This window comes from Epinephelus lanceolatus, chromosome 7, assembly GCF_041903045.1.
Source record: "Epinephelus lanceolatus isolate andai-2023 chromosome 7, ASM4190304v1, whole genome shotgun sequence".
NCBI lineage: Eukaryota > Metazoa > Chordata > Actinopteri > Perciformes > Serranidae > Epinephelus > Epinephelus lanceolatus.
In genome coordinates, this window is record NC_135740.1 from 14,276,320 (window position 1) to 14,303,068 (window position 26,749).

Consider the following 26,749-nt stretch of genomic DNA (forward strand, 5'->3'; position numbering starts at 1 on the left):
GTGTGAGCCGTCTGATATTTTGTTGTAGTCTGTACCAGTGATCTGAGCAGGACGATCAGAGGGGAGCAGTGCAGCAGCAGCAGCAGCAGCGGCAGCGGCGGCGGCGGCGGCGGCGGCATCAGACACGGGCGGGAGGCTGGGACTGTAGGATGTTGCGTCTGAGCTGCCGACTAGGCTGATCAGAGCCGGAGCAACGATGCAGTGACAGTCTACAGGAAGACACGGGCACACACTCACACACATACACACACACACACACACAAACACACACTCACACACATAGAGTGAGAAGGAGGGAGGGAGAGTAAACAGACGAATGCGCACGAGAAATGATCCGCTCCTAGACTATGGCACCGTCGGGCTCGCGTAGTATCAAGAAGGGCTGTCAGAGAGTTTTGTACTGGATCCCGGTCCTCTTCATCGCCCTCATAGTGGCGTGGTCATACTACGCCTATGTGCTCCAGCTTTGCATAGGTAAGACCCCAGCTGTCTGGGTAGTATGAGGACGAAGTGTGTGTGTTTATGTCTGTGTGAATGAGTGAGTGAGGGGGAAATGCCTCTGACTGGTGTGTGTGGTTTTTTTGGAGATGGGGTGGGGAGACATTAGTGTTTCAGCAGTTTGTGGTCAATGCTGATTTTTTGGGGGGGGGGGGTGCAGACGACTGGCTTGTTGTTTATGCAGTGTGTGGACAGTGTCAGTCACATGACAACAACAGTTCAAGCAGGATTTGTCAGCATATTGTTAAAAAGAAGTGCCAGTGTGGTTTTGCATGCCAAACACAAGTTGAATATTTCCAAATCCTCATCATCTCACAGAATAAGAAGTGTTTTAACAACCTGTTTTTATTCTGAAGGAGCTTTTGTGACATATACATTAACACAGGGTGTATAAAATAGGATGAGTCCATGAGATTCATTATCTGAGTCCACCACTACCACTCTATCAGCACTATCTTAGAGACTTACTGTAATAGCTTCAGGCTTATGTAGTTGCAGAGCTTCATTATCTGAATTTATATCCTCCACCACAACACCAGCAGCATTATCTTTTGGCAAGCGGTCTGACTGTGATGGCTTTTGAGTCAGGGCTGTCTCCTTCCTTCATGCTCCCTCCGGCTGCTGAGCGTTAGATGGTGCGGTTACAGACAGAGAGCCTTCTTGGTGAACGGTGAACACAGAGTTGACCTGGATAGTGAGTAATGGATTCTAGGATGTCTCAGAGGAGTCTCAGCAGCCTACTCATGTGCTCCATTTGGCAGCTTGTCAGACCACTAGGAAAGCAGATCTCTTCTGTCAAAAAAGGGGGATGAAATGGAGATGTTTTAATGAGACCAAACAGAGGAAAACACAGGGAGGGAGGGGCTGTTCCTAAGTCTGAGCTCCTCCAAATGTAGCAAGACATGATATCCAGCTTCAGCTGAAAGGGTAGTTTTTCTGCTCGTCTTTACACCTGAGATGTACTGTAAGGAGTCACTGGGTTCACTAGCAGGACTGGGGCCAGAGGGGTGGCCAGGGGTGACACAGGCCCCTCCTGAAATTTGATTTAACCCCCCATGGTGTCCCCCACTCCTTAGTCAGACGTTGCAGTGTATTCTCATAGAATGCTTTGTATGATATCCTATCAAAAATGCATACACAACAGTATCCTTCAAAGTAGCGCCCCATGAGTGACATTGCATCTTTGACATACAGTTACGTAATTAACGTGAAATTACAGAGGTTAGGTTTAGGCAAGTTAAGTTACTGTGGTCAAGTTTAGGAAAAGAAACATGGTGAGGATGTTCCCTTAAAGGAGCTATATGTAAGAACTCTAAAGCAAATAGTCGTAAAATCCTCCTAATATGTCACAGAGACTAAGGAATAATGTTCATATAACATACTGATCTCATGGACAACAATAGTACAGCCAGAATATTCGCATTTAAAAAACATTTTTACAGTCCGCAAATCATGTTTATATTTTGAATTTGTGTTTTGGCCTGTTGCGCCACCCACCGCCATCTACCAGTCACACAGTCAGTAGAGTCTCAGCATCAGTTACAGTTACGACTGAGCTACAGCAGCACGGCAAGCAGCATTAGCAGTGTCCCGGTACATAGCATTAGCAGCCGGCTCCTCCTCAGCTGTATCCCGGCAGCAGTGTTAGCAGCAGAGAAGCCGAACTTGCTCGAACGGTCCGCTGGAAAACCGCAGATCAAGGACGTGGCGATGCGGCCCTGCCACGGCAGCCACCCGTGGGCAAACAAATCAGTCTCCAGTGTGCCGATGTCCAGCAACCTCGAATCTGTAAGGGAGGGGGGGCGGACATGACTCGTGGCAGTATTTTGAATTTGAGTGCAGTAACCGTTTTGGCCACATTCTTACATACAGCGCCTTTAAGTGAATCAAAGTTCACACAGTTATGAACACACGACTCCAGGGGAAGGTCTGTTTTTGGTGACCCACCCCAACCTACCTCCTTGCAAGACTGCTCAGGACTGCTTCCTTGTTTCCGCTGTCAGCATATTGGTCACGTGATCGCAGCCTTTCAAAATGCATTGGATGTGTATGAATTTGGGCACATTAATTTTCGTAGGATAATATACAGAAAACATTTTTTTTTTTAGATTATTTTTTGGGGCTTTTTGCCTTTAATGGACAGGATAGAGTGAACAGTGTGAAGTAGGGAGAGAGAGAGAGTGGGGGGACGATATGCAGCAAAGGGTTGCAAGCCGGAGTCGAGCTCGCAACCTCTGCAGCAAGGCATCGCCTCTATACACAGGCAAAATGACAATATGACAATACTGAGATGCAAAACCACAGTGAGACAAAAAACAACAACCAAGAGATGCTAAACAACTGCAAAGACACACAAAATGACTACAAAGAGACACTAAACAGCCACCAAGAAATGCTAAACAACCACTAAGAGACACAAGGTGACCACAAAGAGACAAATAACTGCCACAAAGGGAAATAAAATGACCACAAGAAGACGCAAAAACCCCACAGAGATGCAAAAACACCACAAAGAGACAAAAAATGACCACAAGAAGACGCACAAACACCACAAAGAGATGCAAAAACACCACGAAGAGACAAAAAATGACCACAAGAAGACGCACAAACACCACAAAGAGATGCAAAAACACCGCAGAGACAAAAAATGACCACAAGAAGATGCACAAACACCACAAAGAGATGCAAAAACACCGCAAAGAGACAAAAAATGACCACAAGAAGACGCACAAACACCACAAAGAGATGCAAAAACACCACAAAGAGACAAAAAATGACCACAAGAAGATGCACAAACACCACAAAGAGATGCAAAAAGCCCACAAAGAGACAAAAAAATGACCACAAGAAGACGCAAAAACACCACATAGAGATGCAAAACGACCACAAAGGGATGCAAAACAAACACAAAGACATGGAAAAACAACCACCAAGACAAATAAATGACCACAAAAAGACCATAAAGTCACTCAAAATGACCACAAAGATGCCAAAGTGTCCCCCTTCTTTAAAACTGTGCCCCAGTCTGGCCCCCTGATTCAAAACTTTCTAAACCCGTCCCTGTTGACCAGAGAGGACAGCCAGCGTCTGTCCCGGGATGACCCTCTTCTCGAGTTACTGGATGCTGTGACTCTGTTATGAGATATTGAGACATCCTTCATTACTGCAGTGTGACAGAAAAGCAAAATCATTGTTTCACCGGGCTTTTTAAGACCATCTTGTTTTGCATTCATTGGAACAAGAGCGACATTGTGATGCATCCGGGTCACATGGGACGGACAGATGAAAACAGCAGCAGGAGGGCAGGACAGCGGCTGCTCAGGGCCAGCATGTGCTCTGCAAACAGACACAGAGACAGTTGTGTGAAAGTATTGTCAGCTGATACCTCTTGTTCAGTAGCTGAGTTAATCCCATTGTCTGGCTTACATAATTCACCCCAAGCAATCTGCGGTTGACCCACTTTCTTTTAAAGCACCGAACGTCAGCTTTTGAACAATTGGTCCTTTTTTCCAAGATTGTTAAAAAATGCGGAATCAGGTGCTCTTTGGCTTTTTGAAGTTCATTTATTGTAGGGGACCGACCTTGTTGTTGCAAAAATGCAAACAGGAGGAGATACAGAGCAGCACAGTGACTATAATGCACTCATAGACATTTTAATATATGTCTCTGCACAGTCTCTTAATCACACATACACTTATGCTTCACTGTCAGACTGTGGGGCTTTTAAGGCTGATTTCTGGCTGCATGCCTCGATTTAGCTCCTTGGCTCACCTTTCCTCAGTTCCTGCTTTGTGCGTGTGTGTGTGTGTGTGTGCGTGCGCATGTGTGTGTGTGTGTGTGTGTGTGTGTGTGTGTGCGTGCGTGCGCGTGCGCGTGTGCTGCTTCACAGGCTAACAGCTGAAGATGGATGGCTCTGTATGCTCAGCTAATCATTGCTTAGATATTGGGACAAATATAACAGTCTCAGCTCATTTCTTCCAACAGGTCTCTGCTTGTCTGTTTTTATGTTTGACTGTTTCACTGTGGGTGTGTGTATGAGGGTTTTGGGGTGCTCATCAAGTGCAGCACACTCCTGTTGTTTCCAATGCTTTTTGTCAATGCACAGTTATGCTTGTCTACATGAGAGGATCAATAAGTCGAGCTATTCGATTGGGAGTGTGCTGTGTATTGATTTTATGACTGGTGTGGTATTAAGGGGTTACAGAGTCAGCATGTTTCAGTTTTGCTGATTTGAATTCAGAAGCCGACTGTCAGTCTATCATATACGATACACCACGCAGAGGTGGTCTCTGTGCCAAGGATTAAAAAAAAAAAGAAACTTTTAATGTTGACCTACAAATGTGTGTTTAATGTTTCACCTTCTTAATTCAACAAAGGCCTGACTGTGTCTTTTCATTTTCATTTTTCAGAGTCTATTGAAGACACGGGAGAAAAGGGTAAGTGTTTTGTAATGCTGTTTAAAATCAAGAGGAATTACAAGTGTCTTTAGCTGTTCTGCATCTGTTAGATGTTGAGTTTAGGCCAGAGGAGGTTCAGCAGCCTTCAGTCTGGCAGAGGCAGCCCACATCAAAACACTATAATCAGCTTGTATCAGCCGGAAGTGTGTCATAAGATTTTTTTTCCATTATCCCAGTTATATGTATAAATGCAGACTTTTATTCAGAGTGCATTTTGTAGTGTATAGATGAACTGAAAGATACCAGAACACAATTACATTTTATTTTTAGATGTTCTAGCAGCCTGGCTGTAGGGATAACAATGTTGGTCTGTCAGTGAGTCGATGCACCACTTTAGTGCAGTGAAATATATAATATTGGATAGATTGCCATTAGAAATTTACAGAAGTGTGCACACATTCATGGTCCCCACAGGATGCATCCCACTGACTTTGGTGATCCCTGACTTGCAAAGATGAGGTTCATTTTTCAAGGTGCAAGGTTATTTATTGTCAAATAAACAATAATTACAAGAGCAGTTATTGTCAATAAAAAACTAGGGTCACAGATTCCTCCAACAATGCAATTTAAGTATTTATTAAACATAGTAATGATTTAAAATCACACAGGTAGAGAAAAAGAGAAGCTAAATATAAGGATATAAAGTAGTGCAAAATTAAGTAAACGATAAATGTAACATAATTAAGATATGAAGGAAGTGATATACAATGTACAATGTATGCTTTGATTTAAAGGAAGGTACACTGTCTTTATGTAATATACAGTGATCAGCCAAAACATTAAAACCACTGGTGGGTGAAGTGAATAACAATGATCATCTTGTTACAATGCAATGTTCCATTGGTAAACTTTTGATCCTGGCATTCATGTTAATGCTACCTGATGCACTCCACCCACCCGAACACCGTTGTAGACCAAGTAAACCCCAAGTAAATGGCACTTGTCAATGGCAGTGCCCCCCAGCAGGACAACACACCATGCCACACCACCTTAACTGCTCAGGAAGGACCCGAGGAATGGGACAAAGAGCTCAAGGCGTTGACCTGACCTCCAAATACCCCAGATCCCAATCTGATCGAACATTTGAGGGACATGCTGGTACCCCGGAGGTACCCCCGATCCATGGTGGGCCCTCCTTGGACAGGACTTGGTTCTGACCTGTCAAGGCATGAACACAGGACCTTTGGGTGGTATCCTATAGTGTCTGGCACCAACGCGTTGGCTTCAGATCTTTTGGATCCTGTTGGTTGTGAGGTGGGGTAATAGCACATCCCATAGATGTTTGATCAAACTGGGATTTGGGGAATTCGGAGTCCAGGTCAATGCCTTGAGGTCTCTGTTATGTTCCTTGGTCCACTCCTGAGTAGTTTTTGTGGTGTGACATGGTGCCATAAGGGGGGGTACCTGGTCTGCACTGATGTTTAGGTGGGTGGAGCGTGTTTGGTGGCAACCACATGAATGTCACAATTCAAGGTTTCCCAACAGAACATTGCACTGTAACAAGATGATGAATGTTGTTCACGTCACCTGTCGGTGGTTTTAATGTTTTGGCTGATCGGTGTAGAGTGACAGCAATCTGGAAATCCATCGGTAAAAAAAAAAAAAAATTTCTTCCTTTACCTCTGGAGGCACAGCCCGGAGTTTTTCGACTAACTGGAAGTGAAGGGGCCTCCTACACCTGCACGTCTCGGCTGTGCGCCCTCCATTGTGATTGGCTAAAGCGCAGCATCGTTCAGACTCAAAGCCCCCCCCCCCAGTCGTCTTTCACACAGGGCTGCCAACAGATTCTACAATGTAGATTGCAGAATCTGTCTTGAGAGATTAGAGTGACAGTAACCAGAGTGAGAGTTCAGAGTTCAGCAGTCTTACAGCCTGTGGGATGAAGCTGTGACATATCTTGACAACTATTGTATGGATTGCCATGAACCTTGGAGCTAGTCCCCCTCTGGATGAAATGTAATCACTGTAGTGATCCCCTGACTCATCTAGCGCCACCATCAGATTAAAATATCAGTTTGTGCAAATACTTTGGTTGATGACCAAATATCTGCAAAACTAATAAAACTCTCATCAGCCTCTGCTGTATTTTGTGTTTGGTGCTAATCAGCAAATGTTAGCATGCTACTGACATGCTCAACTAAGATGGTGAACACTGAAGCTAGGTCTACAAAACATCAGCATGCTGGCACTGTCATTATTAGCATGCTGATGTTAGCATTCACCTCAATGCACCACTGTGCCTAAACACAGCCTCACAGAGCTGCTAGCTTAGCTGCAGACTCTTAGTCTTGTTTATTCTGGAAATGTAAAAAAACACGCTGTCACTGCCTTAAAGAAATACTACACCCATAAAATGACCATTTAAATATCAATTAGCCATGCTGTGTTATCTTCAGTTTGTGAGGAAAATTTTGTTTTTCGCATGCCTCCATGGAAAAGGGCGAACATATTTATTTATTGATCACTGATATCCATTTTTAAATCCTTCATTCATCGTGGAGGCATATGTGAAAGTTTTCTTCACAAATTCAAGGGTACATCGTATAACCAATTGATTTACAAGTGATCATTTTGTGGGTGAAGTATTCCTTTAATATGCAAATTTATGAACTAAACATAATATGTATTTTTCACTCTCATAGTCAGATTTAAATGCAGCTACACGAAACTGATATCTTTACAAAATTTTGCAGCAATCAGCACCAGAGACGACACCAAAATAACTGCTCAGAGTCTCAAATACTGTAAATCTATCTACTGCAATAATATTTCTCCCACCACACAATGTTAGAAATTATTAGATTCTGAATCAAAGTCGTGTTCATGTGAGTGCTGAGTTATTAGAGCTGACTTTGTGCATTTGGTCATATTTCTTTTTACATTTTCATACTAACCCAGTGTGCATTACTACAGTGAATGATAATGATGAAATACTGATTGTGACATCAAAAATGATTTTTTTTATTTGCTATTAAAAACTAAAGAAATTACACTGACTCACACCAGTGTTATTATTGCAAATGAAAATGGTTAAATGCTCACCACTGATGATAGATGATGATGATTTGTTTATATTTGTCTGCTTTCAGTTATATACTTGCTGGTGTACCATGTCATCTTCATCATGTTTGTGTGGGCGTACTGGCAAACCATCTTCACCAAGCCCATGAACCCCCTGAAGGAGGTGAGTGTGTCTGTCTGCGATGCAGTGTTACTGTCGGCTGGGATGATGAGGCACGGTGAGAAGTGCAGATGTAGGTTACAGCCTCCCCGTGTGATTGAACACTGCATTTAGACTAATAATACTTTCCAGTGGAAGTGCCTGGAGCTGCTCTGTAATGGCTCTGATCCTGACCGCAGCACTTTGGCTCTGCAGGGTGAACACACACATGCATACATCTTAGCAAGGGCGCTGAGAGAAAAAAACAAAAAAAAAAAAAACAAGCCACCTTTGCGTTTCAATTCTAACCGAGGCGGAGCTCCTCATATGAAGGCTTTCTTTTATGAGATGTGAAAACTGGATCACTTGAGGTTTTGGGATTGTAATAAAAGTCACACTTCATGTGTGCTGTGCTATTTGTTATCATCAGAGTTATTTGTTTCCAGTGTTCAATCATAAATTGCCTGAGTGGCTGAAAGTAATATCTCAGCTCAGTGCTGCTTTGCTCCCATTTGCCTGCTGGGGCAGAAAGAATCAAAACAAATGGAAGACACAGAAATTCCCTTCGCAGCCTACTGAGTTGCGGCTCCACAGCGACAGACATCCCTGCGTAACTGACACTAAGACAGCTTGTAGCTCATCTGACAAATGATTTGACTCTGTTTGAAAAATGCGAGGATTTGATTCATTAGAAATCAACAGCACTGCTCACAGATTGAGCTATTGCTAAATCGCAGGTGTTGTTTGTCTTTCCCTGTGCGTTCCGCCCTACATAGTTTCACCTGTCCTACTCTGACAAAGAGCTGCTGGAGCGTGAAGATCGGGGAGAGTCTCAGCAGGAGATCCTGAGGAGGATAGCCAAGGATCTGCCCATCTACACCCGCACCAACTCTGGAGGTACAGTACAACGCACACTGCTGCTGCTGCTGCTGCTGCTGCTGCTGCTGCTGATGATGCAGAACAACAGGAGCAGTCTAGACTGACATGCAGCTCTCAGAGCTCATTTCACCCCCGTCACCTTGTAAGTCTGTGGTCAAGTGTTAGACAGGCTGCTGCTGACGGCTGTGTGATTGAATTGGCTGTGTCTCCTCAGCAATCCGTTTCTGTGACCGCTGCCAGCTGCTGAAGCCTGATCGATGTCACCATTGTTCAGTCTGTGATAAGTATGGCTCTCTGCTCATGCACCTATAGAGATCAGACCACACCATATATTGCATTCTGGCAGGCAGAGTAAGATTCAATTACACTGACGTCTGACCCTGCTGTGTTACAGATGCATCCTGAAGATGGATCACCACTGCCCGTGGTATGTAGTGGCAATAGGATTTAAAACTAACATCAGTGGCACTGTACTGATGTACCACTGTACTCACATGGTGTTGTTATATCATTATCATTAAATCATCTCCTTTTCATTAAAGGCCCCAGAGTATTCAGGCTCCATGGTTTCATCGGGGGAGAAACAGTTTTTCTTTAGCATCACACTTCACAGTCACATTCCAGTTAACAGGGCCTGTAAACACACATCACATGGAAGCACAAAGAGCTTGTGTACTGGACAGATTTTAATACAGTAACCTCTCATCCTGCCAGATGACACGTTCTGGCAGCAGAGGGAGACAAAACAAATCTGCAATAATTCAGCTTCATGAAAGAAGCTGAATAGAAGCATATGTCATAAAGCAATAGGTGGTTTTCTATAATGCTCTGGTGTGAGTGTGTCCTCAGGATCCCTGATTGGTTGAGAATAACAGGGCTTCTAATTCACATGAAACAAACCTGCTGATTGAAGGTTTCCGTATGAAGCTCTGCCAGTTGTGATGCATTTACCTGTTTTTCAGGCTCAAACAGGACGGAAAGTGGGTCATTTAAAAAAATTGCCTGGAATAGTTATTTGCACATCCACAAAACCCCCAATATTTACTGTTCCTCTGCTGCACTGTGTTTCTTCAGTTCCTGTATCTCTGCATTAAAGAAATACTTCAACCACAAAATGATTATCTGTATATCAGTTACTCAACCTGTGTCACAGTGAATTTGTGAAGAAAACTTTGTTTTTCTTGCATGCCTCCACGGTGAATGAAGGATCTAATTATGGAGACAATTTTTGATGAACTGGAGTAAATGGGGGCCATGTTAACCACAGCAAATCTATATCAAAACATTTGTTTACAAAATCTCATACAACTTGTTTAGTATAATCCAAGTCTCATGTATCTAGTCATGTGCTCAGTACATCCCCCAAACACATGCGTTTTGGCGAAAACATTATAATATAAAACACTTTGGCATACTTTAAAACTTAAATCAATAGCCAAGGCTATTATTTGCTTAAATCACTGAAATCAGGAGGCCTATATATGGGACAGGTCTTTAATTCCTTTCACACAAAACTGTTGCTCAGCAAAGATGAGAAATACGATCAAATTGATTCTTTAAAACAGTATGAATAGACAGCACATCAGAGAGAGAGAGTGTAACGGTGCTCCAGGATTACGACACCCGGCATACCGTTAAAACAATACTCACAGCTTGGATTATTTATTATGAAAAATGCTTGAATATGAATAACTTACAGGGTAATCAAGGAATGGACACTTAATTTGAGGTAGCCAACAACCCAGTTTGATTCGTCCGAAGAATGTCGATAAAAAAAGAACTACTGGGCCTCTAATTGGGACTAGGCCCTCCAGTCACTTGGACAAAATATCAACATTCAGTGACCAGTCCGGCGCTATGGCAGGTGTCAGTACACGGCATTTCGCAGGAGGCAACTGATGAATTTTTGAGACATAATGATCAGATGTCATTGAGAGGTAACCAAAAGGGCCTAAACTACGCACTGGAGGGATATTCAGCATTTTATTGTTGAGAAGGTCGATGAAAAGCTTAAATTACAAGCAAAATTTACAGGTCACAGTGTACGCTTGTGAACCGCATCTCGTTGCCACTGAAGTTCAGGTTTTTGGCTCAGTATATGAGAAAAGGATAAGGGCCTTTTTACCATCTTTACCAAGAGTGTCTCTCCGTTGGTTTGGTGCTACAGTATTTACACTGAATCATTCAGCATAATGTTTGCCAACCTTTGTTATCTCTGCGATCACAGATAAGTTAATGAAGCTAAACTCCAGAAGTTAACGTTAGCTTAACTAGAGCCCTTTGGACAACAGCTAACAATGATGTACGATCACCAAAGTACAAAACTAGAACAAAATAGGCTAATGAACTCCCAGCAAACAAGGTGACATGATGAACAACGCAGCTAGGAGCTAACGTAAGGCTAACTTTAGCTAACGTTAGCTAGAGATGTTAGAGATAACTTTATATTTATTTCCAGTAAAGTGACAATATGTTGGCTCAAACATGATGTTGACTTACCTTAGAACAGATGTAGACATCATTGTTAATCTTATTCACGTTGAGTTGATGTTGTGGTCTAACGTTACCACACACCTTTATCCAAAGGAGACACTTTTCTCGGTTGAGATGTGGTTTAGAAAAGGATAAAAAATATGCCCCGTCGCCCAGCCTCTCAGGATACCTTGTGTCGGGGTTGCATGTACCCCATGCACACCGTTTGACCATTTTTAAACCTCAAATCTCAGAAAAAGCTCATAAAACTGAACAAAACTGACTGACTTTCTGTAATGCATTTCAATGAACGTCCAGGCAGAGAATGTCTGAGTGTATGGGAATGGCTATATGCACTGTGATTGGCTGATCACGTTTGAGGGCGGGGCTTAGCCAGAGGTTAATTGGACTAAATAAGACTTTGATCATACTGTATGAGTTGATTAAGAGTTTTTAAACAGATGTTTTGCGATAGTTTTGCTGTTGTTAAATGTGGACCCCCTTTCACTCCAATTTATCAAGAATTTTCTCCGCTTTTGGATTCATCCCTCACTGTGGAGGCATGCGGGAAAAGTTTTCTTCATAAATTCAGTGTAACACCGAGTTGAGTAACTGATATGCAAATGATCATTTTGCAGGTGGAGTTTTCCTTAAAGAAAAGCTCTGAACATGTATTAATGATGATTATATTCGCAAACTGACCTGCATCCTTTCATTCGTGCTACAGGGTGAACAACTGTGTGGGATTCTCCAACTACAAGTTTTTCATGCTGTTCTTGTTGTATTCGCTACTCTACTGCCTTTTTATAACTGCGACAGATCTTCAGTACTTCATCAAGTTTTGGCTGGTAAGTAAAGCGTGCCCACAATTGATTATACTGTTTTTTTTTTCTTTAGAAAGTGTTGGGTTAGCACTAAATATCTCTAATCAAATCTGAAAGATGCAGTCTGTGTTAAACATTTGGTATTTTTCTTTTTCACAAGGCTGGAGGTAGAGCACATTTCCGTCTGAGAGAATACCTGGTATGAACTTGTTAGTGGCACTGAGATAGAAGCACTTCAGTGAGCTCCCCTAGAACACTTGAGTAGAAATCTCTCAGATCCCGCTCAGTCTCAGAGTGTCTTAGTGTCCTGTGTGTGTTGTGTTTTCAGCTGTGTTGATTGTCTGGTTGTTATTTCCCCGTCAGAACGGCCTCCCAGACACTCAGGCCAAGTTCCACATCCTGTTCCTCTTCTTCTCGGCCTCCATGTTCTCCGTCAGCCTGGCTTCACTTTTCATCTATCACTGCTGGCTCGTCTGCAAGAACAGATCCACTCTCGGTAGGTGGCGTGCATCGTACCTACATGTGTGTGTGTGTGTATCCTGTTTGTGGATGCAGTAATTATATAGCCTCTGTAGGACAGCAGCTCGCTCAGCTCTGTGTATGCTCACTATCTGCTGCTTATGGTGTCGTCTTTGCACTAATGATGAAGGATGTTTCATTGCATTTTTCCCACCGTCAGTCACCGTCCTCATCAGTGCAGTGATTTGATGAGCCTCTCTGGGCCGTTATCAGACGGAGCAGTCTCTCATTATGTGTGCACAGTGGCACACTTTGTCTGTGCGTTTAGGAGAGTGGATTATCCAGAGGAGTATGTTACAGTGTAATGCAAAGACACAAGGCTCAGAGCAGTAAGCAGCTTAGTAACAGACACTGCTAGGAAGAGAAGTCACACATGGTGGCACAGTCCTCAGATCTGCTACTCCTGCACAACAAAGACACTTTCATTCAGAGTTGTTTCATTGACGCAGCCATTCAGCGGGAGTCGTTCATGTGTTGTCTGAATGGGCTCCTGCTATTAATCTGAATAATAGATTACAGAAAGACTGAGAGGGAGTGCTGCATGTATTCATCTCCATGTCAGACTGACTCTTCTTCTCCGTGTGTGTCCTCTCAGAGGCTGTGCGCGCTCCAGTGTTTCGCCACGGCACCGATAAGAATGGCTTCAGTCTGGGCTTCAGTAAGAACTTCCGCCAGGTCTTTGGTGATGAAGTTAAATACTGGCCTGTTCCTGTTTTCTCTGGGTAAGGTCTCATGGGCAACTGTCAAAGATATTCAAAAGACATGAATATATATCTTATTTTCACCCCTCTGTTATCTAGTTTTATATTTTGCACCTACTGTTATGTTATTTTAGTCTTTTTGTATAATGGAGTCTTTGTCTCTGCACTCTCCAACTTTGCACTGCAGCTGCTGCACAGCAGTTTCCCTCAGGGTATAAGTCTACTTTATCTTACCTAATCTTATTTTATCTCTTCTTAAGAAAATCCTTTAGGTTTATTTATCAGATAAAATTATATTTAAAAAGAAATATAAGATTAAGAAGGGCAAACTAAAGAAACAAATTCAGTAAAGCAAGTCTATAATTATTGATAACTTCCCCCAGCAGGTTGTTTGACAGTCTAGCAGCCCTCATGACCTGTAATTTGAGTCTAGACTGAAGGACAAGCAGGTCAGAGACTTCCGGCTCTGCTTCAACAACCACAACCCAGTGCACCTGCGGTGTGGCTACGACTAAAAATGGGATCAGGAAAATCAAACCTGTTGAGAAGCCACAGATCAGGGTTATGGGTCTCAATAGAGGACTTTTATTTTGACAAAAGACATTTACGCCATACATTGATGCAGAAAAGGAACAAAGTGGTACAAAAAAAATCACCAAAAAGTACAAAATTAAATGTTTAATGCTCTAAACTTTCTGGCAGAGGACAATAGACCCCCCGTTTTAAAAAACCTGAAACAAAACCTACATCCTTGGCAATGCGTCAAAACATGATGTCAAGGGCATCTTTTCTTTCTTTATTACACACTGATCAAGTGTACGTGAGTGCATTATGCTGGTATGTCCAGTTTATGAGTTATTAGGAGTTATATAATGCATTAATATTTATGGAGGCCACTTGGTCCAGTTGTATTTTTAACACACGCATCTGTATACAGCACAAACTCGACTCAGAGTTCAAAAAGGTCTAGTGTGTAGGATTTAGTGGCGTCAGTGGTGAGGTTGCAGAACTGAGGCTTCTCCTGTGTGCCAAGTGTATAGCAGATGGCTTGCAAATGCAAAAATGTGAAAGAGCCAGTGTTTGATATGTCTATTCTGGGCTACTTTAGAAAAATATGGAGGACTCGGTAAAAGAGGACCTGCTCGCGAATTTGTGTTTCCTAGGATGCCGAAGGCTTGACCCGCCATACTCTGCCTTACACTGCCTCTAATTGGCTAACTCTGATATTCTTACCCTGACCAAGCAACAAGTACTAGTCTATCAGAGGGAGAGTAAGGCAGGTCATGCCTTTACTGACATAGGAAACACAAATTTGCAACCCGCTTCCAATGTAGATAGAAACAACTCATTCTAAGGCAACAAAAACACAATTTTTTTTAGTGTGGCATGGTGGTGCAGTGGTTAGCATTGTCGCCTCACAGCAAGAGAGGTCCTGGTTCAAACCCAGGGTGGGGGGGTTCAAACCCTAGGGTGGTGGAGCCCTTATGTGCGGAGCTTGCATGTTCTCCCCTGTCAGCGTGGGTTTTCTCCATGTACTCTGGCTTCCTCCCACAATCCAAAGACATGCAAGTTGATTGGTGACTGTAAATTGCCTGTAGGTGTGAATGGTTGTCTGTCTCTATGTGTCAGCCCTGTGATGGTCTGGCGACCTGTCCAGGTTTAAGTTTAAGTTTATTTACTTTATTAATCCCCCTGAGGGGAAATTCAATGTTCAGTGTTCAGTGTTTCAATGTTGTACCCCACCTCTCGCCCAATGTCAGCCATGATAGGCTCCATTCTCCCCGTGACCCCCATCATGAATATTATGTACCCTTTCTGCCAATAGGTGGCCCTAAATCCTACACACTGGCCCCCTTTAAGGTCATTATGATGATGATGTACAGTTTTTAGGTGCTATATCATATCATGTTAAAATCTAATACTGTGTTTCAAAGTCACGATTGCATCTATAACTGTAATTCATTCATATTGATTATATAAATCCTGACAATCAGCATCAATAGGCACAGCGATGGTACACATCACACACTTCTTCAGTGCCTCTGTAGTTGAAATGATCTGACTCAGGGTGTCAGAGAAGTGCTGAATGAATGAAGTCGCTCCTCAGCTCGGGGATTAGAGAGCCCTGCCACTTAGTTTGAAACAAAATGGTTCAGAAGAGGGGAAAGTCCCAGAGGAGACAAGAGAGCACCATCTTCAGTAAACAACAACAACAACACCACTGTGAATTCATGCCGAAGCTCCAGTTTTGCAAAAATTAGTAATTCATGCTGACAGAATGAATAATATTATGAATATACAGCTTTTTGGCAATCGCAGGCAAATTATTAAAACATAAACCCCAAGTTTTTACAAACAAACAATTCAGCTCAGATTCAGCTGCTAATGGGAGACAGAAGCTCATTTTGTTGCAACAACTGGTTACTATGGATTTATTTATTCTGTAAACTAAGCCCCCACTGTGATACTCAAACTCATGGGAAGCTTCTTCTCTTATGTTGCTTTGCAAAACAATTTCTTTGTGGTAACAGTGAAGCAGATTTATTACCTGCTAGTTATCTAAACATCTTTCTACTGTGTTTACTGCTGGCTTCCAGTTTAGGTGACGGGTGCTCGTTCCCAACCTGTCTGGTGAATCTGGACCCGGAGCAGCCTTCATCACCCACTGGCTCCAACCCTGCCAACAAGGGGTGAGTAAAACACGTAGAAACACACACATCACATCACATAAAGTAAAGCACAGAAACAAAAGAGCTGCACAACTGCAAGTCAGCCCTCTGTAGTTAATTATGCCTGTAGGTTTAATGATGCAGGGGAATCACCTTGAAACAGTCACAGCGTTGCAATTTTAATTAATAATTCAGATCATAGGATTATGATGATAAGAGAATTTTATTCAGAGAAGAAAGTGAGCCCAAAATACTCCACAGCTGGGGCCAGGATTCCTGGCTTCACCCCTGCTTATATGTATTTGTGTTTGCAGTGCAGCAGAAGGCCGCCAGTTCCCCTCCAAGCCGCTGAGGGAGTCTCAGAGCCGACTGCTCACCAGCACTCCCTCCTGGTCAGAGAGTGACAGTGCAACAGACAAAGACAGGAAGGGTGAAGTTATATTTCTTTTAATAAGTTTCTCAATAGCTGCCTGCTCACATAACCCCGAGAAAACTTTTTACTAAGAGAAACACTGACTTTTAATGACTTAAATGTTCGTTCAGGTGCCAGTAACCCAGGGATGACCATAGAGAATGAAGCGTAACCAGAGTCACAGATGGAGGTGACACCTTCAAGAAAAAGTGAGTGTTTCAGTCCTATAGAAACTATCCACATATCAAGATATAAAATCAACATCTATTACCATGTGTTTCATCCAACAGGTCTATGCCGCCCCCTCCTCAGTGTTTGTGCCTATCAGAATGTGACGTGGTGACATCATCAATATTTGTTGTTTTCCGTACTGCACCCTGCTTCTGAGAGGTTTACATGACTGAGATCAGACTTATATAGGCCTAATTATCATCCGTCAGTATTACTCTTATTGCAATCAGCAACAACTCCTGCTGCTATCTGAAAGTTTTTGGGCTTCAGAACAAATTGCATTCCAACAATCATGTTTTGTTTGTATATGAATAAGCACAGAGCAGCCATGGACGAGATGTTTTGCACTTTGTATACTAGAAGAACAATCTGAGCTGCTTTTGTATGTCCCAGTTCATGTCACGGAGACAGAATTATCTACATGTTTATTTGTTATTTCCGTAGCTTAGCGCAGAGGTAAATGCTGTTTTGAGTCTGCCAAATGTTTGCACATGAAGTATAGAGTAGTAGTGGTGTTGATGTGATGTAACTGATATTCCTTTGGCCATTTTTTTTCTTCCAGTGAAGTATTTTGTTTTGGAGGGGGGAGGGGGGACAGGTGTTCCACCCACCATGTTGAGTGTCGTGGAAGTTGAATCGATGCATGCTCTCATCTCAGGATGTCAACACAAACACACCTTGTTGTAGTGAACTGTACCACAGGATGTTCTCCCCTTTGCTTGGATTTATTTGAAAAAAAAAAAAAGTGTAGTCGTTAGTAATTACATTTGAATAAGGGCTCTTCTGACTTGTTATAGCATGAGTGAGGACGTTGCTGTCACACTGTAACACCTGAAAGCTGGTGCTGAGACAGCGTGCGTCCCCTCTGCCAAATATCTAATCAGCTGTCTGGTAGCATAACAGTACACGTCAAACTGCCGGCCAAAAGCTTCCTGACTGTCTCTGGAGGGCCGGCACACCGGCCGCCAGCAAAAGCCTCTGTGTAATGCTGCAGATCTGTTCACCATCACAAAGCAGATACTGTGGAGTGTTTTTCTAACTCACAACATGATGTTGTGGATGTACTACAGAGCAAAAAAACAAAGATAATCAGCTCCAGCTGCTTTGTGCAGTATCTTTTCACCTTCTGAGGATTCTGTCTGTTCTCGTCTCCGACTGGAAATGATTAAACCATCACTGAAAATTTGGTAGAATGTATGCTTGTTTAAAAAAAAAAAGCTTCATTGTGACAGTCAGTGTCAATCTATATTTTTCTATTCTTCTGTCTGTATGACTCAAGAGACAATATGGATGTGTGAGGCAATGTACTGTACAATTGTGATGCCTTAAAGAATAAAATGAGCTCATCTTCAGCCTCCTTCAGCTCCTTGTTGCACGTCCAGAAGAACTCTGAGTCATTAAAGGGATGTAACGGGCCAAGAGCATTGTACGGTAGAAAAAGTTTCAAGCCTTTATTTACAAAATAATCTAAAAACAATCCTCTTGTATATTGCATATTCCTTTTTTACTCCGTTACAGTGTGGAAGATGTGCTGCAGAAAGAAGGAGAAGCGTTTCAGTTATCAGTCTCTGACGCTCGGGGAGGTTAAAAGAAGTCTTGAACCTACACGTCATCACACACCTATGGAAGTTCAGGATACTACTATAACAACACAGCATTTATTCAAACATTTTAGTACATGCGGCTGTTCTACGCAGCATGAATGAACGGGAAAGCAATACATAAAAAAAAAAAAAAGGTCATTCAAAAGGCCAGAGCTACAAGTGTAGTGAACTCCACTGGAACAGAAAGATGCATGTTAAAAGGCAATGCTATCATTTTTCCATCGAGTAACAGTTTTCTCTTATTTTATTACAACACTAGAACTCTACAAACCCTTAAATTCAACTAAAATTTACTCTCAACAGAGTAGTTCAGGGTAATCTCAGCATGTCTTACTGCAGGCGAGTGTTTTTATACTTTTCAGTTTTTTAAGGTCTGGTGAATTTGGTTGAAATCAACTGCAAGACCATGTCGACAAGGTGATGCATGTGTTCATATGTGCTTGTGTCAATGAGGGTGTTTACATGCACAAACAACCCATATTCCTCTGTATGCACCTAGTACATACTGTAAATATCCTTGAAAGCAATTATTCTGAACGTTATCATGAATACAAACAGGAAGAACTAATGGTATAAAGGAAAATGAGTTCACTTGTTTTTTTAGTATCCCCATCTGCATACTGTATAAGCAGATTACACCGGTTAGTTAAAGGCTTCTCACAGTGGGATTAGAGCTTATTCAGGTCATTACAAACATTATCTTTATATGAACAAATGAAAAAAACTTCAATGAAATATTAATGTGCACATAAACACACTCCCTTTCTTGTTATCATAAAAGAGATCCAATGACAGAAGGGGACACGTGATGTCCCAGCGTCGAGTGGAGCGTCTGTTGGATGTCAGATAACCAAGACAATAAATTAAAGTTTTAAAAGAACAAGAAAGCAGCTAATATTAAGGCTGAACGTGGTGAGAGCGGTTGTTGTGATGCTAAAGGTTTATGTTCTCAATGTAAAATGGGAACGTAGAGAAGGCAACAAAGAGGAGAAAGACACCAGAAACATTGTTTTCAGCTTTCCATATAAAATCAGGTTAGAGCTTTAAAGTGCAAAAACATTTCTACAGAACATTTTAGGAAAACTAAAATCCCATCTTTTCAAGCATGTTAAATTCAACTGATTTACACCGCTTCGTAGGAATAAAAGACTAAACTCACACACACACACACATGCAGCCAGCAGGGGCATGTGTGAGGACAGCTGGGATTTTTTTTGACCATCATATTCAGTTGTCTAAGGTGAGCAGAGCCTATGAGAAGCAGTTTGCTAAATGACGTGTGTATGTTTTCTTGTTTATCCATTATTGTTATCATCATCCGGGTGGCGAAGCTTGGCTTTAGCGCCGCACCGATTGTGCATGTGAACTGCAGGATGGGAAGAGTTTCAGAAGTGATGTCACGACTGCTGCTTGTTTGCCTCCTCTTCGTAAGCGTTCCCTGTTCCGTTCTGGACGTAGGCTGAGCCGGAGCCGAGCCCATACAAGTGACCACAGTACTTGGCATCATCGATATGATCCTCAAAGAACATCTGGGGGAAAACCACAAAACATAGGATACTGAGAACAGACACATGTTCATTTAAAGGAAAACTCACCTTGTGTTAGGTTGAATTTGTGAAGAAAACTTTGGGATTTTTCTTTGCATGCCTTCAGTTAATGAAAAATCCAAATATCGGAGCAAATTCTGGATGAATTGAAGTCTCATACTTCCCAAAAAGACAGCTATTTCTGCTGGGGAACTGAACTGAAAGAAAAATGTATCTATGCCAGACTCCAAAAAAAAAAAAAAACAAATATGAAAAAAAACAATAATTTAACTTTGCTGAACAGGAAAGCTGCTGATCTACCACTGCCTTGATTTGTAGTTTGTTTGTGCTATTGTGTGACTTTGGTAAATCCAAACTAACCCTTCAAAACACCAAACTCACACAATAACATAAACAAACTACCTATGGAGGCAGCAGTAGACCAGCAACTCCTGTGTTCTGTGTCATAAAATTGCTGTCTTTGTCAATGGAGTCTGGCTTTAAAGAGAGCAAAGACAAGTTTCACTCCTAGTTCAGTTTCCCTTCGATAAACGTCTATCTGTTTAGGAAGTACTGAGCATACGACTGGATAAATGACACTTAGATAACACTGCACAAGTTGTGTGAGAGTTTGTAAACAGACTTCTTGATGTAGCTTTGTTGTTGTTAATGCGGACCTCAATGACTTCAATTAATCAAGAATTTTCTTTGTTTTTGGATTCTTCATTTACTGGAGGCATGCGGGTAAAGCAAGATTTCTTCTCGAATTCAATGTAACACATGGTGAGTAAATGATGTGAAAATGGTAATTTTGCAGGCGAAGTATTACTGTAATGTCGTATTATGAAATACATCTGGTTTAAATCATATCCACTGGAACTGGTCATAAACTTACGCTTATGTTTACATTATGTGAAATACAGGCACTGGAGTGTTTCTTCACAGCTCAATGTGCTGGTAAATTATGCTATAAAGTGAACTGCACAGCCATTAACGCGGAATTGTTTAAATCTGTCCGTTTTATATGTTGTCTGTGTCTTTTTTTTTATCATTTACAGCTTTGCAAATCACTTTTTTTTTTTTTAGAAACTCAGATTTCATTAGATAAGTATTCTGAGAAATGTACACATCTCACTGTAGTTTCCAGAGAGCTGCACTGTGTTTACAAAATAGAAGACAGAAGCAAGTGACTGGTTCATTAGTCTATGAGAACATAAGTTAATTTACAAAAACAAATCTATTTTGACAGGCAATTTATCACTGAAGTTACTTTTTCCAATAAAAAATGCTAAAAGACATTAAGTTTTCTGTTCTCAAAATGTGAAAATTGTGTGAATCTGCTTCTATTAAATATATTCAGGTTACATTTAGAGTGACAGCATATTGTCATTCAGGCATGTCACATGATGTTTGTGATGACTTCACTCAGACATGACCAAACATTAATGTAAATTCTTGTTTAAAGCTGGAGAGTAGGACTTTAACTGAGAAATGAAAGTCATGCCAAACAAGGTCACACAATGCTGATTACGCCTATCGCTGCCAGGGAAAGCTCTCTGTATTTCGCAATTTCTAGAGCTGTGGTGTCTGTGTCGACTTTCTCATCCGGTGCACCAGAGGTGACGCATTTTATGTTAACCAGCCAGAGCTGAAGGGGGCAGGAAGGGGAAAAGACCATTGCAAAGAAGCAGCAGCTATGAGTGCTGCACATTTATTAAGTCATTAGTGCAGCTGACATAACTATACATGAATAATATCGAGAGAAATTGTTGGTTAGATTATTGCTGTTTGTACTGTGTGTTTTTTTCAATTCTTTTTGTATTCTGGTCTGGTACGTGAAGAATCCTCAAGAACTGGAGATTAACTCTTCTACGGTGGTTCATAGTTTATCAAACTGATTTTGAATATAAAAGATGATTGCTATAAAAATTGTTAAAGGGATCTGTCTCTTAATCTCTGCATGTTTTATCTTGTGCTGCAGCAGCCTTTGTTTATCTGATTGGATTGCGTTTAGACTTGTGCCGCGTTGAAAGATACTGAAATGTTACTTCGTAAGACTGGCTTCATGGCTATTATGTAAAACTGACCAGGGTGCGTATTCAGATATGAGACTTCCATGTTAAATTGCCATCAGATTAACAGTCTAAAACGGTTTAAGTAACACTTTGACCTGGCTTTGCAAGGTTTGAGTTTCACAGGGCTCTCCTCTCTGCCCTGAGGAGCCTACCTCTCTCATCTTGAAGAAAGCCATGCCTGTGAGTAAAGAGTCAGAGCCGGCCTGATGCTGTGGTCCGATCCTCTCCAGCTCCAGTTGCTCAGCTACTTCCTGCAGCCCTCCCTGAAAACACAACACCGTCTGTCTATCAAGTCAAAGTAAAACCTGAGGGCCACACTCACAAGAGATCACAACAGACATCAAGGTGTGAAGCTTTAAAATGAATAAAACAGGAGAAACTCTGAGCTACCTGCTGAAATATTTATCTAGGTACCTTCAGGTTTTTACAACTCTTCATGAGGTACTTGACATCATAAATGACTGGAAAGTACAAGCGAAGAATCTCAAAGAAGTCCACCTCCTCCTCAGGCAGGTTTGCGTTGGACAGAATCTTGATCAGGTATCCAAAGTCGTAGCCACTACAAAACACATACACACAAACACGTGCACAACTCTTAACTATGTCCTTGTATAAAGCAGACAGCAGGAGGCTTTGAGATATACTGTCACTTCCAATCTGCTATGACACGAAAAATAATCAAAGACAGGCAGACTGGCTTTCTTGTTCTTACGCCTGCACCTGCACACGTAAGGGCAAATAACAACACCGAGATCTCCTTATGGAAACCTCTTCCCCTGCATTTTACACAGAGCTCAACAAAGGCAATTTATGAAACAAAAGCTAAGGCGGCTTTGAGGGGAGGCTTGATGGTTCACCTTTAAGGAAGGGAATTTGAACTACTGGCATGGTGTTGCCAGGGGAACGAGTAGGTTTACATTGTATACTGTTTGTTTCCATCGATCTGCCATGCCATGTATTGTGTTTTCCATTGAGGACTATGGATGCACGATATTGGATTTTTTGCCAATGTCAGATATTCCGGTATTTAACAACTTATTTGGCCAATAATCGATGCTGATAGATACAGCCACTATTTTCTCCACCTAATTTTAGTGATTATGAAGTCTCTTTAAATCTGACACCAGCCAATACAGATGACGTGCCAATATTATCGTGCATTCCTATGGAGGACTCTTGGAAGTAAGTGCTTTCAGTAATGCTTTTAAGTGCTATCTTCAGGGATTTTTGTGTCATGATACGTTGTTGTGCTTTTAATTTCCTAATGAACAACAAGTCAAATAAATCAGTGGCTAAAAGAAACTAAAAACGGTGAATAAGACGTTAAGTATACTCACAACAAACCAATTATCCACTAACAGATAATTCACAAAAAATCAGTTACAATTAGGATGACTTAAAGGTATACTATGCAGGAAATGCTTGGGCTACTCTTTATAAACAGTATCACAAGTGAAAGTGAAAGCAAAATCCAGCTTTGTCCGCTTGGCTTTTGCCTCACTATATTTGCGTTTTTGTTTTGTTTTTCCCCTGCACTGTGTCTGCAATGTTTTTAGCTTCCACCTGCATGCCTGGCTGCTGCTAACATTGTGGAACCTGTTCGCTACCTCCTCCTGCACTCTGTGCCCCCAGACCGTCCTGAACAAAGCAAAAGAAGAAGAAAATACAGGCAGAGAGCAGAGTCTCTGAAGATAAACACACTGTCACACACTTCTAGCGGGTCAAAAGTGATGATTGAGAGGGATTATGTGTATAGTGACAGTAAAGATCATTCTATTCTATTACTTTAGTCAAGAAATCCTGCATAGTATACCTTTAAAGAAATAGGATTTCAAAAACAGAACAAACACAAATACGCCAGGAAACAATATAAATAAAAACAACATGACATTAAAGCCTGTTGGTAAAAATGTGTTCTAAATACCTGAAACAGATGACAGTGGTGTTTCATACCTAAGCTTTGTTTATTTTTCCAAAGCCTGGTTATCTTTAGCCTCAGTTTGCCATGGAGACACAGTGGGAAACTGAGTATGAAATGAAGATGTTAAGCTGCAGATTGTAGAAAAAACTTGCAAAAGGCTGCTCGTCACTAAAGACCAAATATAACTATGTAAGTGTTTATTACAACTGACCAGCACACTTAAGCGGGATATTTATATCCAGTTTAAATGTATATTACAAAAAAAAAATCTTGACGCTTTTCATGGTCCTTCTGAAAGGCCATGGCAAATATCATGAGTAAACATTTAAACACAGGGGGATGCATGTGTGCAGACATGACAAAATATACTACACATTAGCACACTTATAATATAGAAAATTTGGATAAAAGATAGTGCGTATCATGAATATGGTGGTGCACAAACACAATAAAATAATACCCTATTATACCAGAATAAACACAATGTGTCTGATCAGTGTTTGATTATTAACGGACATGCAAAAAGTGAAAGTAAGAGATGTTATACCTGGGAGAAAAACTTCTGCAAATATGAATCCTGTTGCTGTGCAGCTCTCTACTTTATGTACAACTGTCTGCTTAAGAAAAAACATTAAAGGCAATATACCTGTGAAAAGACAGCCACTTGACCCCATCACAGAGCACCACTCCTGATGTCATCAGCAGCTCGGCAAAGTACAGCGTCTCGATGCCTTCGTCCTCGTGCTTCTTGAACTGAATCCCTGAAGTGGTCAAGAGCTCAATGGAGTCCTGTGCGTACATATCTTCTCTGATGAAGACAAACACATGTCACACTGTTATTATTTCAACCACAAAAGACAATTGAGCAAGTATGAGAGCAGTAACTGCACATCATAATTATAAAAATAGTCTGCATTTTATAAGCTGTGACTCAGGTGCTGTGCTCTGTCAGTGTGTGCAGTTCAAAGACTTCTAAATTTTGCCCTCAGGCTTCTAAAATGACAATCTGCATTTGAAACACTGCCAACTAGGTGATTTGTTTTGAAGCTAAATGTGTAACTCTCTCTCACCTCTGTGCATGCTGTGAGCAAGCTGAGATACTCTACCCAAATACTCAACTACATGCTATGGATGAATTTGAATGGCACATAAGAAGTAAAAAAGAGTGGGAGAAGTCATCTTACGTGAGGTTAAACTTAAAATTGAACTGCCATGTCGATGTTCCCGGAGGGTATTCCCCTTGTTCGTTCATAAACGTGAGGCCCAGCTGGATTATCTTGAGCAAATCCACATTGCAGCGCAGCAACTGGTACTGATAGTCAGCGTTGCTTCTGAACTCTCCGATCGGTCTGGCTACTACACCTGGAAACTCTGTGTCCTGTGAGAAGACAGACAGCTCATGATGCAGAATGTAAATCCGGCTGCATCAGACAGTTTTCATCCCCTGTGCACCACTCACCATAGCAATGTAGTTGTATTTTCGGATGACATGTCGGATCCTCTTCAGCTCTTCCTCCAGGTTGTTGGCCCAAACCTCACATATTCTTTGGCTGTGATCCACAGTAGCTGCGGGCATAGTGCCACTTCATGTACAGAGATAAGACATACAGTAAGAAGAGACGACAGTTGGTCATAGAGCTGCCCCAACATGCTGACCTATGACAGATCAAATGGTAAGAGGTGGCAGATCAAAGGCATACAGCATATGACACCCAAGAAGTGCTGACAGACCATTTTGGCTTACAATAGATAATGTTGCAATATTATTTGCATAAAAACAACTTGCTCTGGGTGTCAATTCACTGATACCTCCATGTCAGTCTCAACACTGAAGCTAGTTCAACCTCAGAGCGGATTCTGCCTCCTCTCAGCTGGGACACTTTGCCTTAACTGCTCAATTAACAAGTTATTTAGACGCTAACAACTGTGCTAACACTTGACTCATGACATGCTGGACGCGCTTTGCTTGCTGCTGTTAACATTAGCTCGTCGCAGGCAGTCTGTAGCAGCACTTTAGGCTAGCTAGGTTACCTGTAGCAGTTAGCAGGCTACAGACAACATGCTAACATGAGCAGGACAGTGCTGGCTGTCATGTGGGAGGCTGTGTGACACACTTCTCAGGTACACAGCTAGCTCGACAGATAAATATGAGTGTGTGCAAAACGTGAAAGAGACGAGTTAACTAGCTGCACACACACACACTCACTGGTACACACTCAGCGCCACTTTGACACTGCAAAGCTCACTGCAGCCTCGTGAACTTACCGTTCCCCAAACCGGGCGGATGTGTGATTAAGTGTGTACTATCTGAAAACTGTTAGTTTGTCCTACGTTATTGTGTCGGGGTTTTTTCCGCTAACTTTTAAATAGTTTATATTCTGTAATGTATCGATGTCAACCCACGGCTGCCATCATAGCTGAGCCTACAACACGACGTCATCACGTAAGACACACATGTCATGTGCGTATGCGACCGCGTCCTATTTGTCCAGTGCTCGTGCCTCAATAACTTCTTATGTGTAAAAACGAAAATTAAACATTTAAACATTATCCCACTTCTTTTTGTCCGCACACTGTTACATTTTTTACTCATATTATTAAGCCTTATTTTGCAGTTTTATTTTTTATTTATTAGTCACCTGTTATGACACAAATACATTGTGAATATATATCTATCTATCTATCTATCAAGACCTAATGAGAAACCAACACAAACAGGAACAACACAGGTAAAAATAAATTAATTAATAAATACAAACTATAAAGAATACGGTATGTGCACTTTTTTTATTTATCTAATT

General features: G+C 41.7%; 2 protein-coding genes across 3 annotated transcripts; one reads left to right on the forward strand and one right to left on the reverse strand.

The window, feature by feature from the left end:
* On the forward strand, positions 1–18,174 carry zdhhc2 (zDHHC palmitoyltransferase 2). 2 transcript variants are annotated; one of them, XM_033632557.2, is made up of 14 exons: positions 1–474; positions 4,908–4,934; positions 8,045–8,139; positions 8,892–9,012; positions 9,209–9,278; positions 9,389–9,421; positions 12,194–12,314; positions 12,451–12,489; positions 12,654–12,786; positions 13,405–13,531; positions 16,108–16,200; positions 16,494–16,609; positions 16,723–16,800; positions 16,882–18,174. In XM_033632557.2, the coding sequence occupies exons 1-13, from the start codon at positions 348–350 to the stop codon at positions 16,761–16,763; spliced, it is 1,143 nt and encodes a 380-aa protein (XP_033488448.1). In that variant the 5' UTR covers positions 1–347; the 3' UTR covers positions 16,764–16,800; positions 16,882–18,174. The 2 variants fall into 2 exon arrangements, with proteins under 2 accessions (XP_033488448.1, XP_033488449.1); XM_033632558.2 differs by lacking the exon at positions 12,451–12,489 and having other exon boundaries at positions 13–474.
* Positions 17,410–26,395, reverse strand: cnot7 (CCR4-NOT transcription complex, subunit 7). Its single transcript, XM_033632560.2, has 7 exons — positions 26,214–26,395; positions 25,408–25,531; positions 25,133–25,326; positions 24,595–24,756; positions 22,442–22,586; positions 22,180–22,290; positions 17,410–19,955 (listed from the first exon to the last, which is right to left on the reverse strand). The coding sequence occupies exons 2-7, from the start codon at positions 25,522–25,524 to the stop codon at positions 19,824–19,826; spliced, it is 861 nt and encodes a 286-aa protein (XP_033488451.1). The 5' UTR covers positions 25,525–25,531; positions 26,214–26,395; the 3' UTR covers positions 17,410–19,823.
* Between the last annotated feature and the right edge of the window lie 354 nt (positions 26,396–26,749).

Bases quoted from the DNA above. Each gene is read 5' to 3' on its own strand.
- zdhhc2 (XM_033632557.2), top strand. From the start codon at position 348: ATGGCACCGTCGGGCTCGCGTAGTATCAAGAAGGGCTGTCAGAGAGTT. The intron at 8,140-8,891 runs GTGAGTGTGTCT...CGCCCTACATAG, and splicing joins CCATGAACCCCCTGAAGGAG to TTTCACCTGTCCTACTCTGA. The intron at 12,787-13,404 runs GTAGGTGGCGTG...GTGTCCTCTCAG, and splicing joins CAAGAACAGATCCACTCTCG to AGGCTGTGCGCGCTCCAGTG.
- cnot7 (XM_033632560.2), bottom strand. From the start codon at position 25,524: ATGCCCGCAGCTACTGTGGATCACAGCCAAAGAATATGTGAGGTTTGG. The intron at 22,587-24,594 runs GTATATTGCCTT...TGTGTTTTGTAG, and splicing joins AAGTGGCTGTCTTTTCACAG to TGGCTACGACTTTGGATACC. The intron at 19,956-22,179 runs GTAGGCTCCTCA...GTTTTCCCCCAG, and splicing joins CTTTCTTCAAGATGAGAGAG to ATGTTCTTTGAGGATCATAT.